General features: G+C 40.9%; 1 protein-coding gene across 3 annotated transcripts; it reads left to right on the top strand.

Moving 5' to 3' along the window:
• Window positions 1-830: 830 nt before the first annotated feature.
• On the top strand, window positions 831-14,938 carry LOC119317660 (clustered mitochondria protein-like). 3 transcript variants are annotated; one of them, XM_037592140.1, is made up of 29 exons: window positions 831-978; window positions 1,217-1,458; window positions 2,004-2,068; window positions 2,407-2,596; window positions 2,687-2,818; window positions 2,988-3,144; window positions 3,863-4,056; window positions 4,152-4,253; window positions 4,563-4,698; window positions 4,770-4,898; window positions 5,972-6,326; window positions 6,666-6,770; window positions 7,568-7,686; window positions 8,595-8,703; window positions 8,821-8,922; window positions 9,462-9,596; window positions 9,680-9,850; window positions 9,924-10,010; window positions 10,662-10,793; window positions 10,898-11,005; window positions 11,081-11,149; window positions 11,378-11,536; window positions 11,624-11,680; window positions 11,750-11,790; window positions 12,177-12,296; window positions 12,649-12,958; window positions 13,031-13,138; window positions 13,652-13,717; window positions 14,210-14,938. In XM_037592140.1, the coding sequence occupies exons 2-29, from the start codon at window positions 1,221-1,223 to the stop codon at window positions 14,624-14,626; spliced, it is 4,113 nt and encodes a 1,370-aa protein (XP_037448037.1). In that variant the 5' UTR covers window positions 831-978; window positions 1,217-1,220; the 3' UTR covers window positions 14,627-14,938. The 3 variants fall into 3 exon arrangements, with proteins under 3 accessions (XP_037448037.1, XP_037448038.1, XP_037448039.1); XM_037592141.1 differs by having other exon boundaries at window positions 2,007-2,068; window positions 14,210-14,626; XM_037592142.1 differs by having other exon boundaries at window positions 2,994-3,144; window positions 14,210-14,626.
• Window positions 14,939-15,225: the final 287 nt, after the last annotated feature.

The raw sequence follows: 15,225 nt of genomic DNA, 5'->3' as shown, positions 1-15,225 counted from the left end.
CAACTGAAACATGTCGTACAAAAGAAGTGGAGGAGGCAAGAAAATTACCTAACAAGCCGACTCCTACCCTTCCTTTACCAACCTCAGGATGATAAGATGCATCTACATTAACTTTCACCAAAACGGAGTAGGGTTTAGACCATGGTACCTGCTGATTCCCTCCCGATCGGGAGTGAGCTGGATTTAAAAGAGCTATTTTTTTTGCAATAGCCACCAATCATTTAGTAACTGACGAAATACTTTCTCCACGAGTCGCTTGTCTTCGGAACCACCATAAGCACCAGCATGACGTCTTCATAACTTAATGTAGACCCAACTCAAGTAAATGTATCATAGGACTGTTGAGACCCGACAAAATACTCTTCAGCGCCACTGTCACTAAAATGTGTCCATGCATGCCCAACTTTCCGCAACCATCCAAACGACCCTCAAAATTTACCATTTGAATCAATTGTCTGCATTGATTTGGTCAATTGATTGCTGCATGGTACTCCGGTTGCCTATTTTGATAATTAAATCAGGGCACTCTGATGAGGTGGCTTAGAGCCGCGTAAACCCCTGGCAAAACCCTAACCACCCCCGAGATTCCACGCCGGAGCCGCGCCCGATGCGGCCGATGCCGAAACTACCCCCGTGGAGCCGCAAAGCAGACGCCGAAATATCACCAGACTCCCCCCGTGCGTGCGGAAGGAGTAAGGAAAAACGAAAAATTGAGAGAGCCGTCTCACCCAGAGGCCAGAGGCCAGCAGCAGAGCCCAGCGACCGCGGGGGATCAGGAGGGGCCGCTCGCCCGTATAAAAAGGAGCGGCCGGCGAACGCATCCGCCTCCCTCTCCCCCCTTTTACCCAAACAGCACCTCGCCTCCACAAGCCAATCGTCCCCGTCTCGTCCTCCGCCTCGCGCCGCCTCTCCTCTCCCCTCCTACCCCCCCTCGGCGGTGCCGAGCCTTCCGCGGCGCCGCGGGCGGCAGGCAGGCAGGTGCGCGTCCTCCCGACTCCGCGTCCCATTCGCGCGCGCGCGCGCTTCGTCGGCGTGCCGAGGGTTTAGGGTTTTGATTCCGGTCCAGATCGGCGTGCCCGTGTGGCGCCCGGTCTGGACGGATGGGGTTTAGCCGGGAGAATTGTCGTGTTTTCGGTGCGTTGCCGGCTGCGGCGGGGTATAGAGTTTTTGACTGATGAGATTTGGAGGCGGCGGCGCTGCTTTTGGCTCGTTGCAGGAATATGGCGGGCAAGTCCAAGGGTGCGAGGAACAAGGCCAAGGCGCAGGCCGCCAGCCAGGAGGCCGTCTCGGTGGAGCCGGTCGCTGATGTGGTGGAGGAGGCCAAGCCCCAGAACGGGGAAGTGACTGAGGCCCCTGCTGCCGAGGTCGCCCCTGCTGCTGAGGTCGCTGCCGCGGACGTGGAGAAGGAGGAGGGGGATGCGGCCGAGGCCGCACAGGCTGCAGAGAAGCCAGCTGAAGGTGAGGACAACCGCCTGTTTATGTTACATCGATAGTGTATTTATTCACAAGACTGGGAAACGTGGTATTTTGGCTCTTAGGTTCATAAAGTCGTGACCTTTTTGGGAAATTAATGGTTGCAGATAAGAATATTAGGCGTTACAAGTATCCAACTTGCACAGGTTCTTTATTAGTGATGAAGTAATCTAGATCAAGGCTAGATTTTGTGGGTGTAATTTCCTAAGCTGAACGAATAACATGCTGCATGCTGCTGTATTTAACTGTGTGCTTAATTTATTGATGCCAGACGATTGTAAAACTAGTGACACTGGATAGGCATTACATTTGGCAGAAACTTGTCCCTGGAACTTACAGTTGGCTATGGTTATATGTCTTCAGTTGCACTTGGCCGGTAGCATTGTATACAAGTTCATTCTAGTTCCTGTCATCATCATGTGAATTTTTTCATTTCATGAACCGTGAGGACTATATGTGCTGCATTCTCGTAATAGTATTCTTTCTTTTGGACATTCGACTGTTCTAACAAGGAAACGTTGTGTGTCAAGCAGGAGAGCTTCATCTATACCCTGTTTCTGTTAAGACGCAATCAGGTGAAAAGCTGGAGCTGCAGGTACGTGTAAAAAATCTTATTCTCTTTACCTCTTTTGGATTTTACAGCCTCTTACCAGAACACATGGGATTTATATTTTAGAATTTAAGTGGTCAAATTTCTTTATTCTGACTGCTTATATGCACAAAACTATTTTGATTGATGACTGTTCATATGAAAATGTTACCACTACTCTACTAGGTGGATTTATGTTCATAATATAATATTTTCATCACACTTCCAGTTAGTATTTTTACTTCCAAAGTGGCTTGCTTGAGGCCACGCTGTCGAACTGTCATATAGTATTGGGAACAGCGACTAGGATTTTTTTTTTAAATATTGTGCTATTGCATATGCAGCTAAGCCCTGGAGATTCTGTCATTGATGTCAAACAATTCCTCTTGGACGCTCCTGAAACTTGCTTCTACACATGCTATGATTTGATATTGCATACGAAAGATGGTTCAACACACCAGTTAGAGGACTACAATGAAATTTCTGAGATTGCAGATATAACTGCTGGTGGCTGTTCGTTGGAGATGGTTGCTGGTATGTATACAGGCAGTTATGCAAATTATCCATTTTTGTTGTTGGTTCAACTACTTTATATGATGGGGCTGAAAATAATGTTTCTTTCAGCAACATATGATGAGAGGTCTATTAGGTCGCATCTCCGCCGTGTCCGGGAATTGCTCTCTCTGTCTAGTCTTCATGTCTCACTATCGACATCCCTAGCTCTGCAGCAGGAGTCTGCACAGGCCAAAAATGCAGGTACTAATACCATGTGGAGATTCTTCCTTCTTTAATTCTGTATGTTTACTGATAATGCTGTCTGTTAGTTGAGGCGCCATCTGCAATTTTACCAAGCAGTACTATGATTTGTGCGGAAGTGTTAATTCAACCTGTCGTTGATGTAGTTCTTATTTGCTTTCCCCTGTAGATGCAGGAAAAACTGCTCACCAGGAGCTTGATGGTTTGAATTTCATGGAGGATACTACTGTAGCTCTTACTAATTTGCTGGCATCTGCACCAGCAGAAATCAAATGTGTGGACAGCATAGTTTTTTCATCATTCAATCCTCCACCAAGTTATAGGAGGTAATTTTTACGATTGTGATTTACATCCTTATCTCATTATTTTGGGACATAGTTTTTCATCATTCAATCCTCCACCTTCGCAAGAACCATTGTTCGAAACATCAGCCCTCTGGATTCTCATATGATAGGCCGGTTAAGCTACATTGCTTTTGAAGCTGTGGTGACTAATCAAGTAGGTTTGTATGTTAGAACTATGGGAATGGTCCACTTGAATTTATCATTCAAAATTTAGCATGACCATGATGGTTTTCTAGTCATGCTAGTACTTTGCACACACTCCTCCAACAATTCAGGAATCCTACATAGTGCTAGTGGCATGGTAGGAACTAGGGAGAATGGGGGAAAACATGAGAGTTTAAGATCTTTCTGTAACTAAAAGTTGTATCATCTATACTAGTTCCATCCTGTTAAAGTTCCACTGATGCGCTAAAATGTATCATTCCCGCTGTCAATTCTTAATATTTACTGGCCTCGTCTCTCCACCTGCACCTTTGGTTAACTATATTCCTCCCATACTGGATTATATTGATTTGCATATGGGTTATACTATTGAATCCTGTAGTTTGCTATTATCCATTGAGCTTTTATTCAAAGCATCATTTTTCTGTGTAATTTTCCCTCAGCGAGGATCTGTCTGTTAATATGACTGCTTTATATATATAAGGCTCCCTTGCTATTTGGATGTCGAGGAACTAACAAGCACTGATGGTTTCCATAGGTTACATGGGGATCTCATCTATATTGATGTTGTGACATTAGAAGGAAGCAAACACTGCATCACGGGGAGCTCCAAATCTTTTTATGTGAACGCTAGCAATGGAAGTGTTTTGGATTCAAGACCTTTGAAACAATCTCACGAAGCCAGCACTTTAGTTGGCCTGCTACAAAAAATTAGCGCCAAGTTTAAGAAAGGTTTTGTGTTTATTCTAGAGTTTATCTGGCTAACTTTGCTGGGCCTCAGTACTATTTCATCTATCTATAGTGACACTTGGACAATTTTTTTGAAGGCTTTCGCGAAATATTGGACCGCAAAGCATCGGCCCATCCTTTTGAGAATGTTCAGGCCTTGCTTCCAGTGACTTCTTGGTTGGGAGCTCACCCCGTGCCAGGTAACTTCCTCAGTATATTCTCCCATGTTTGCCATATTATCTTCTATATCTTCAAAAAGTGATCAGGCTTGTCTAAGCCTAGGAAGTTCTCACCCTCATTTCTGTTTCAACAAGTCATAAAAGGGAGGTTAAAAAAGTCATAAAAGGGACTGTGTTGATTAACACACATGTTGATTAATAATTCTTGATATATTTTTTGCCATGGTGAATAATTAATAATTTTGGATGGCTCCATGTTGATTTATTCATCATCTTAGTGTACTATGTTGTATTGAAGTTAACACGCATCCACATTTCTATGTACAACAGAACATAGAAGAGATGCAGCCAGGGCTGAGGATTCTGTTGTGCTGTCATATGGTACCGAGTTGATTGGGATGCAGAGAGACTGGAATGAGGAACTGCAGTCATGCCGAGAGTTTCCTCATGCCAATCCTCAAGAAAGGTACTTATTTACCATTTCATGATCTTTGTTGCCTATAAGCCTTGCTGACATATTATTTCTGGATATTTTAGAATATTGCGAGGCAGAGCACTCTATAAAGTGACATGTGATTTTGTTGATGCTGCTGTAAAAGGAGCAGTCGGTGTCATCAATAGATGTATACCTCCAATCAATCCAACTGATCCAGAATGTTTCCATATGTGAGTAAAGCTCGAATCTCACACTGTTTGCCAATTAACTACCACATCACTTCTGTTTCTCTTTTCTGATTTGAGGTCAGTCTGCTTGATGTCATGGTATAATGTGTTATTGAATGAATAAGGGTGGTATGTCTGTGATAAGGGTATATGTGTGTAGCTATCATGCTTCTTAATTATGATTTTAGAATCTGAAGCTCTTGGCACTTTGTTTGAACTTTGAAGTTAGCCAATAACGATAATGAGAACCTTGTTGTGTCAAGGGTTTCTGTCCCCTCCCTCGCAAAAAAGGGGTTCTATCTCCTCAACTAATTCATGCTCCAGTCATTCCCTCCAACCTCGACAAGGAAAACGGGTGTTTCAGGAGACTGATGACTCCAAGCTAGACAAGAATCAAGTTTGGGAAACTTGTCATCTATTTTACATTGACAAGAATCAAGTTTGAGAAACTTGTCATCTATTTTGCATTGTTATTCAAGCATGTGAACATTGTTTGTATGTAATCCGTGCAGGGATTACCGAGTGCAAACCCATAGTTGGTTGAGGTCACATGACATGTGACCATTGGATGAAACTTGGTTGTATTTGGTTTCGTAAAAACTGAGATTGTGAGATTGCTGTGTGATCTGAGGGATTATTTGCAATCTTGTGGTCCTCAAGGCCACTTTGTCATATCCAAGTTCACCGAATGGATCTTGTTGGGGTTTCTCATGATGTTGCCTAGTCACATGTTCAAAAAAGCACCATTGATTAATATGCCCTGCTTAGAATATCATGTAGGTACCTAGCGGATTTGAGTGTAAGCACTTGTAACTTGTCTTCCATTGCACATGTGCTAAACTAAGAATTAAGAATCAAGATTTGCGTTTATAGTAGTTACCTGGAGCTGGCTGGTCAACAACCAGTCTGCTTCTTTTAGCTTGATGCACTGTACACATACTTTTTAGATCGTCAGTTTCACTTTTAACTGATTAGTTTTGGATACCATCATCTCTGTTTGAGTGGCTTGACTGGCTGTTGATTGATTAGCTTCAGTTCCTTTTGGAGATGCTTACATCTGCTCCTATACATTTCAGGTATGTCCACAACAACATTTTCTTCAGTTTTGCGGTTGACTCTGACTATGAGCAAATCTCAAAGGACCAAAAGCCAGATTGCCAAAATGGTTCTAGCAGGAGTACGCCAGTCCCCTCCCCAGGTTTGGGTGCCAAGGCAGATTCTGGAGTAGCACCAGATTCAAAAACTGAAGAGGCAAACAGTGTTTTGGAAGGACCTACAGAGGCACAAATAGCAGACAGTGAGCAGGCGACCTATGCTTCTGCTAATAATGACTTGAAAGGAACGAAATCTTACCAAGAAGCTGATATTTCGGGGCTTTATAATCTTGCCATGGCAATAATTGATTACAGAGGTCACAGGGTTGTAGCTCAGGTATGTGCAAGAAACAGTTCTCTATTTATGGCATTTGTTGACGCTTTCCTGCTTACATCATGATCTTCTGCTATACCACTGGGTTCCATTTTTTTTCCATGCTTGAAGTGCTGTCGGTTCTTAATACTTGAATTATATTTGCTGGATTAGTAGATGCCCTAAAAAGCTGATTCAATGTAGAAAGATGCATATTATATTAAGATTTTCGTAATTGCATTTTGTATTTTTTTTCCACATATATCCATGTTTGAGCCACCTTATCATTTCCTTTGTAATTCTTTGCGATGCAAAGGCTTGCTTATATATGAATGTAACTTGTACCTATTACTGGATCTGTAGAGTATCATACCTGGTATTCTTCAAGGAGACAAGTCTGACTCCCTTCTGTATGGTTCTGTTGATAATGGCAAGAAGATATCTTGGAACGAGTCATTCCATGCAAAGGTCAGCCATCATCTTTTGTCCTATTTGCATATTATTGTTCCACATGATTGGACGGTTTTCTTCTTATGTCTGGTGACTATTCTTCGTTTGTCACGACCTCCATACATCTTTCCAGTTCAGACAGGAATTCAATTGTGCTGTGCTGCAGCCAGTTGGTTGTTCAAATATGCTGGTTGTCGTGTCATGTTAGTTATTATATAGTTGCTTAACTAACTAACGGTAGGAGGCTTACTGGTTTGTTGTTCTTGTCTGAGGCTCAGTTCTTAATATGGCTAGCTGAAACACTATTTCCATTGTTTTGTGTTGTACTTTTCTACTAATTCACCTGTCATGCTGGTTGCCTGGTTGGTATGTTAGTTAATGTTTAGTTGCTTAACATAATAACTAACAGTAGGAGGATTACTGGTTTGTTGTTCTTGTTTGAGGCTCAGTTTGGTTAGAGGCTAGCTGAAACACTATATCCATCGTTTTGTGTTCTACTTTCAACTAATTCACCTGGCCCGCTGGTTGCCTTATGCACTTTTCACAATGATGTATGGCTTTGTCTGACTGCTGCACAATTGATTATCTGTTGAAGTGCACTTTTTTGTAACGTCAGCGGTTTGGCTAAGTTGTGCCCACTTGATTTTCGTCTGAAATGCCAGTGCAAAAATTACATATGCAAGTTTTGAAAGATTCAGCTATCATACATACCTGAAGTATTTGTGGAAGGGAGCAATATTTGTTTCCAAATTTGGATATTCTTATTTCATGATGATATCTTCGTTTGACATCTAAAGTAAGATCCGCTCTGTTAGGTAGTTGAGGCTGCAAAGCGTCTCCATGTGAAGGAGCATGTGGTTTTGGATGGTTCTGGCAATCCTGTAAAATTAGCTGCTACAGTTGAATGCAAGGGAATCGTTGGTAGTGATGACAGGTAATTCTTATTTTGAGGTTAAACATTGATTCTTTTACTAGTTTTCATTGATAAATTACTCCCTCTGTTTTTATTTACTCTGCATATTAGAGTTGACTGAAGTCAAACTTCGTAAAGTTTGACCAAGTTTATAGAAAACAATATAGACATTTATCATAATAAATTTATACGATGTGAAAGTACATTTAAGAATAAATCTAATGTTGTTGATTTGTTATTGTATATCTTAACATTTTTGTATATAAACTTGGTCAAAGTTTGTAAAGCTTGACTTTGACCAAAGCTAAGATGCGAACTAAATAAAAACGGAGGGAGTAAATGCTTTGCAACTGTTGCCTTTTGTAGTTTCTTAAAGGTTCTTTGTTAGCTAGATCGATTGATTAGAAACATTATAAACATGTAAAAAGCCTAATAGGTGTGCATTCTGGTCAGGTGTGAACTTGACTAGCACATGCATGAACTGTCAAAGATCTTCATTTTTTTTTCCTGAGGCTTGGATTTTTTAAGAAAGAAAAACAGATTTGACCCTGGGATTTACCTCTTTGACCACATAACTCCTGAGAAAAAAGGGCCATTCAACAGCTTAAGCTTGTAAAACCGGTCATAATAGTAACAAGTCCCAAGGGTGGTTTTGCCTACTTGTGCCAGTTCACAAGGTTTTGCCCCTTTCTAGATTTTTTCTTATGGAATTGTTGAACATGCAAATATCCTACTAGTGAGTGTATTTTTGATCCGATCCACTTTGCATCATCACATGCCTAAACTGTCTGAAATCATCTCTTACTTGTTTCTCTTCCTTTTGTCTCGTGACACATCACTTTCGTGTTATCTTTGCTCCGACAGTTAAATGTGTTCATGTGATCCTAAAGTTTTGTTTCATGCTGTTGTTTGACTTTCCCCCACTGTAGGCATTATATTTTGGATCTGATGAGAGTGACTCCTCGAGATTCTAACTACATTGGACTGCAGCACCGTTTCTGTGTGTTGAGACCTGAGCTTGTAGCCTCATTTGTCGAGGTGAGCTGATGGCATAGCTTTGGTTTTGTAATAAAAAAAAGAAGGATCCTATGTTTCACTGATGCATGATTTGTTTCATGGCTAATTCTAACTATCTAATTTTTCCGAATTGGGTAGGCTGAATCCATAAAGAAATCCCCTACGCAGAAAGTTCCGGATGTTCCCACAGAATTGAATGGGCAAGAATCTGATGACATTGCCAGTGGTTCTGATGCTACGGTTCGTGCAGAAAATTTTCTCACTGCATTTTCTACTCTTGTTTAGGGAAGATTAGCATACATTTTTTCTTTGTCATGAACAGTCCCTGCTCAGAATACATCAATAATAAAAAATGAGTACAAAAGGGCACATAAGAAGTAATGAAATATAATGATGATCCAATTTTTTTTGTAATAAGAACCCAAAGGAGATAGCAGCTGAGGCAGGACTGAAAGAATAGAATCAGACTGCTTTCCTCCAAATTGAGCCAATTAGCATGCTGTTTTAATCAGTAACGAAGATTAGTTCTTTGTTTTGTTGCTCCGGAACAGAAAAAATGTTGAAACTGCATTTAATTAGTAGCATTGCAGTTGCCTGATCAAGAGTCTGCTCTCTTCAGTGACTCGAGGCAAATTACTTTTGCCATTCCATTTTATATACAAAGTTTGAGAACTTGGATGACTTTGTGCACTTATCCATTAAAAGGGCCAAAGTCTAAATAGAAATGATATGATATTGTTGCTTCTATGGTCGCTAGAATCTTATTGCTGATATTTCAGGCTGCTTCTGTGGAGGAACATGACAAGTCTGATGAAACCCCTGTTTCTACACCTGCTGAAAGTAATGACTCGACTGCTGAAATTCTTTTCAATCCAAATGTATTTACGGAGTACAAGCTTGCTGGCAGTCCCGAGGTGAGTTTAATAAGTAATAACTACCCTTTGTTTATTTTGCTGCTGTTGCACCTTAAAAAGATTGTGCTCTTCAATGTTCTTAGGAGATTGAAGCAGATGAAGCTTTGGTTAAAAAGGTTGGTTCGTATCTGTTAGATACGGTGATCCCAAAGTTTGTTCAGGATCTTTGCTCTCTTGATGTCTCCCCTATGGACGGTCAAACTTTAACTGATGTGCTGCATAGCAATGGGATAAATGTTAGGTATCTGGGCAAAGTAAGTCTCTGTGCACTGATACATCAAAACATTGCATTGCATTTTTATGTTCCTAAAACAATCCATTTCTCAGGTTGCAGGCTTGATCAAGCATTTGCCACATCTGTGGGACTTATTTTCGGCTGAGATGATTGTTAGGTCTGCGAAGCATGTTGTCAAGGTGCTGTTCCTATCCTGTTTATGCTAGATGTAGCTGTTTATTTGTGACATCAAACAGTTTACAACATTAGAGATTTTTTCCTGCTATGGTAGTTGCTACGTCCCCCAAGCATTTTCAATGCGGCTCATCTGTCCTTTTACAACTCTGGCTGCCTATTTCTTGTCTTTTTACCATGAGCCTTGTTACCATGAGCTGGCTATTTCTTGTCCTTTTACCATGAGCTGCCAATTGTAAAGTGAATAATATTTAAAGTGCAAAAGTTGGCTTTCTTGCTAAGGAAGTGAATGCCTGTAAAAGAAAGTAGTAGTGAACAAGACATCGTTTACTTGCACTGCTATGAATGTGCATCTTCACTTCTGGAGCACAATTTAGTATTCCCTCCATCCCAAAATAATTGTTGTACTAAAGTTGAGACACTTATTTTGGGACGGAGGGAGGATTAAGTTATTGCAACATACATACTGTTGTGATATCCACACTGTGGGTTAGTTTACATTAGATAATTATGTTATAAGATGATGATTAGTCACATGTAGTTCTTTCTGTCATAGAAATCTCAAAATTGCAGCCTTTTATTTTGTTGCCATGTTCAACTTACTTACGGTGTTAGAATATTATTTATTTAACCATCATGCGCTCTTGCTACTCCAGGACATACTGAGGCAAAGCCCGGACCATAATATTGCACCTGCTGTTGCTCATTTCTTGAATTGTTTCTTTGGCAAAGTTTTGGCTGCTTCAACAAAAGGTAGTACTGGCAGCCCGCAGTCGAAAACCCAGAAGGTGTGCTTTCCTGTGAATTTGCTATGCACTGTGGAAATTTATCTGGAGCTTAGTTTATTATTGTTTAACCTTTTGCTGGTACAAAAACTGTATTCAATGGCCAGAAATCAAGTCAATCAGCTTCTTCAAAAAAGGGTCAATCTGCATTTTCCCAGCTAACATCTGACGGAGTTTGGTCTGACATTAAGGAGTTCGCGAAACATAAATACCAGGTGTGGGCAGTTACTATTTCTTTATGTTTTCAGTTTTTTATCTAACACCATGACGAATGGGCTTCATTTATTTAGTTTGAAGCGCCGGATGATGTGAGGGTTGGGGCTAAAAGAGTTGCAGTTCTCCGCAATCTTTGCCAAAAGGTTAGCTGTGTTCAGACTTGCATGATAATATATTTGTCGGATGATGCTTGGTTTGGTCTTTGACAAAAAGAAATTTTTACGTTCTGAGTTCCCGTTGCTCTTTTCGGCACTTTCTTTTTTAAAAAATGTTGGCCTGCTTTTAGAATCATGTTCCACGTAGTATATAGTGCCTGCCAATTATGGTGCCATCTAATTTGTCTGACATACCAAATATTCTTCATTTAATAGGTGGGAATAACAATTGCTGCTCGCAAATACGATCTGCATTCTACTACTCCATTCCAACCTTCAGATATCTTGAATCTCCAACCAGTCGTTAAGCACTCAGTTCCTACCTGTACTGATGCAAGGAAGCTTATGGAAGCTGGGAAAATCCGGATGGCTGAGGTATATATTTCCTATACCGCCTTGTTTCTTGTACCTGGTTAATATTTCAATATATGAATTTTGCAAATTCTTGTTCATGCTTTTCAGGGAACTCTAAATGAGGCGTATGCACTATTTTCTGAAGCTTTTTCTCTACTTCAGCAGGTAAAATACATCTTAGCATGAGAATCCTCTGAGCTTCTGTTATTTACCCCTGATCATTGCTTATTGCAGATCAATGGTCCCATGCACAAGGATGCTGCGAACTGTTGCCGGTAACACACACACACACACACACTTATATGTGATTTATTTTATTATTATTTTCTTTTACCAGGAAAATTCATATGTTGAGATCCTAAACCTCCTTTAATTTTCAGAGTTGTGTTGATCATGCTTACTGTAATTTTACAATTTGAAATGTTTCTGAGATAAATCAGTACGAGAAACATTATTAAGAATATATTGTGATATCACATGTTTGACTACAAACATGCAAGTTACCATGAAGATGAGTAGATGAGAAAGAAGATTTCCTATGAAACAATATTCCTGATTGAAACAACTTATCTTTGTTACTGTGAACGTATTAACAATGTCTTTTTGCGAACAAACTTCTATTGAAATCCTTCTGTTCTTTATTTTTTTTATTTTGCCAAAGGTACCTTGCTATGGTTTTGTACCATGCCGGCGACACAGCAGGAGCAATTGTGCAGCAACATAGAGAGCTTATCATAAATGAGCGATGCCTTGGTCTAGACCATCCTGATACAGCCCACAGGCATGTACTTTTATTTGGTTTATTTGTGCTTATTATTTGTAACTGCTGTTGATTCAAGTTGCCATAAAACGAACCTATTTATCAATTTGAAATCAAAAATTGCAAAGCAGGAGTGGAAGGCTCAGTTTCTTGGTTAAAAAGCATTAGCTTTTTGAAAATCTAACCTTGGATGTTACATTTATGAGTTGTCTACTTTTTTTGTAGCGGTAGTGATTTCTCTGTTGTTCACAAAGTTGAAATTTGTTGAGCAGTGTTCAGCTTGTTAGTACAAGAACATTGTCTCTTTGATATCAGCACATGGCTACCAATCTGATGTTAATCTTCTTTTAATCCTATGTTTCCTTATTTTCAGCTACGGTAACATGGCTTTGTTCTATCATGGGCTCAATCAAACCGAACTTGCGCTGCGACACATGTCCCGTACACTGCTGTTGCTGAGTTTAGCATCTGGTCCTGATCATCCGGATGTTGCAGCAACTCTTATAAATGTGGCGATGATGTACCAGGATGCGAGCAATATGAGTACTGCTCTTAGGTATCTTCAAGAAGCACTTAAGAAGAACGAGCGCCTTTTAGGTCCAGGTCATATTCAAACAGCAGTTTGCTATCATGCTCTCGCCATTGCATTCAGCTGTATGGGTGCATACAAGCTTTCAGTTCAGGTTAGTTCTGACAGAAAAATTGGCAGAATATTTTTTTTACACATTTGACTGACTTTTTGATTTTGGTGGCAGCATGAAACCAAGACACATGATATACTGGTCAAACAGTTAGGTAGTGATGATTCACGAACAAAAGATTCAGAAAATTGGTTGAATACATTTAAGGGGCGAGAACAGCAGGTATGTGCTGAAAAGTTAATTCCCATGGTTTGCTTCACTCTTGGTTTAGGGATTCTTGCACATTCCGAAAGTAGCAACACTTTTTGCATTGCCACATACTCCCTCCATGTCAAGAGAGGTCGGGGTAGACCAAACTTGACATGAGAGGAGTCCGTAAAGAGAGATCTGAAGGACTGGAATATCACCAAAGAACTAGCCATGGGCAGGGGTGTGTGGAAGCAATCCATGTGCCAGAACCATGAGTTGGTTGCGAGATATGATGGGTTTCAGCTCTAGCCTACCCCACCTTGTTTTGTACTGAAGGCTTTGTTGTTGTTGTTGCAACATACTCCCTCACTTCCAAAATAAGTGTCGTGGAACTAAAACCACGACACTTTGTTTTGGAACTTAGGGAGTATTTCCATAGTAAATTTGGGAAAGTTTGGCTCCATTTCTACTTTGCATAGTTTGCTTCCTTTGCGTGTTGCACCTAGTTGTATTATCAATGGGAGATTAAGTTAATTTCTTGTGCAGGTTATTGCGCAGAAGCAAAAAGGCCAGGGAACTGTCCCCTCTGCTAACGCTGTTGAATTCTTGAAGGTAAGCTTATTGGGTGCAACATGCAAGTCCTGCTACCACACCCTTTGAATTTCATTTTATTTGAATGACACCACAGCAAAATGCTATGGACCGAATTACAGGTATTTTAAAAGCGGATGGTTGAATTGCCCAACCTTCTTATTATTTTTATCTGCTTGGTCTCAGGATGTTAGCTTCATATGGAAACTGGCAACACTAAAATCTTGCACTCTGAGCTTTAAATTTTTCATTGACCGGCAGCTGGGCTCAATGCTTAGTTGGTGATGGACCTAGAGTACCGTTTGATCCACCTTTTTCCCTGCCAAAATATATCGAATCATTTCCGTAAGCAGTATAAGATGTGTACTGTTGGCCTAGAGTACCGTTTGATCCACCTTTTTCCCTGCCAAGATTGCTACTTCTTTTTTTGCCTTTTCTTTCAAGTCAATACCCTACATTTGTTGTTCATGCCTAGTTGGTGATGGTATCAAATCCTTACCTTTGATCTGGCAGGCTCATCCTGGATTGTTCCAAGCAATGAAGGCAGCTGCGATCCAATCTGGTGGCGATGGACCAGCAAATGTCAACAGAGTAAGAGGAGGTGACGAGCGCGCTGCCAAGGCGGCCGCAGAAGCCCGAAAAACGGCTGTTGCCAGGGGTGTTAATCTCCGCAACGGGCCTGCTGCGAGCGTTTCTGACATCAATCAAATTCTCAACCTCATCAATTCCGCTGCTTCCGCGTCTGCTGCTTCTTCTGGCAATGCTCAGGCAACTGAATCTGAAGTGCCGCAGTCCAACGGTCCTGCCCTGAATGGCGCAAAGGAGGCCAAGGATACAAGCCGTCCGTCGGCCAAGGCTGACGGTCAAGCCCCAGTAGGATTAGGTGCGTCATTGGAGCTGAAGAAGCAGAAGTCCAAGCAGAAGGCATAGAAAGGACTCTGCAATGGCTGTTTTCTCCTTACAATTTTGGACCTCTAGGGTGATCATTTTTTGGCCCATAGGATTGTCACGTCCACATAGTGGCAGAGTAATTTTATTTATGGTGGGGTGGGGTTCGTAGAATGAGTGCAATAATAATAATAGCGACGAGGATGGGGTGAAGACAAATTCTTGTGGCGATACTTCTGATTGATGAGATAAAAAGCCTTCGATATCTAATTTCTGTAAACTGGCTATGCCAATTTGTTTGGCACACAGAAATTAACAAAGCTGAAGGTTAATATCTTTTCTTATTCATTTTTACTTTTGTGCCTCAGAAAATGCATTGTTTCAACCTATCTGTTGACTGGCCTCTTGCATTGCATCCAATTCCTCAAATTGGACAAACTCTTTAACCCTTCAGGTCATTCGGAGCCACTATGTACATGCATGCCAACAAAAGACGCCCTTAAGCAATCTACTCCGTCTGAAAAGAAATATAAGAGCATTTAGATCACTACTTTAGAAATGCAAAATGTAGCAAAATAGCAATCTCCACTAGTATCTCATTGCTTATGCTAATGTAGTAAAATGAAATCCTACGGAGCAAA

The sequence above is a fragment of the Triticum dicoccoides genome, chromosome 6A (genome assembly GCF_002162155.2).
Source record: "Triticum dicoccoides isolate Atlit2015 ecotype Zavitan chromosome 6A, WEW_v2.0, whole genome shotgun sequence".
In the NCBI taxonomy this organism is placed as follows: domain Eukaryota; kingdom Viridiplantae; phylum Streptophyta; class Magnoliopsida; order Poales; family Poaceae; genus Triticum; species Triticum dicoccoides.
This window is presented reverse-complemented; position numbering and strand designations above follow the sequence as displayed.

Excerpts from the sequence above, each read along its gene's own strand:
- LOC119317660 (XM_037592140.1), top strand. The coding sequence starts at position 1,221 with ATGGCGGGCAAGTCCAAGGGTGCGAGGAACAAGGCCAAGGCGCAGGCC. Across the intron at positions 9,851-9,923 it reads ATGTTAGGTATCTGGGCAAA|GTTGCAGGCTTGATCAAGCA; the intron begins GTAAGTCTCTGT and ends TCCATTTCTCAG. Across the intron at positions 11,681-11,749 it reads CTTTTTCTCTACTTCAGCAG|ATCAATGGTCCCATGCACAA; the intron begins GTAAAATACATC and ends TGCTTATTGCAG.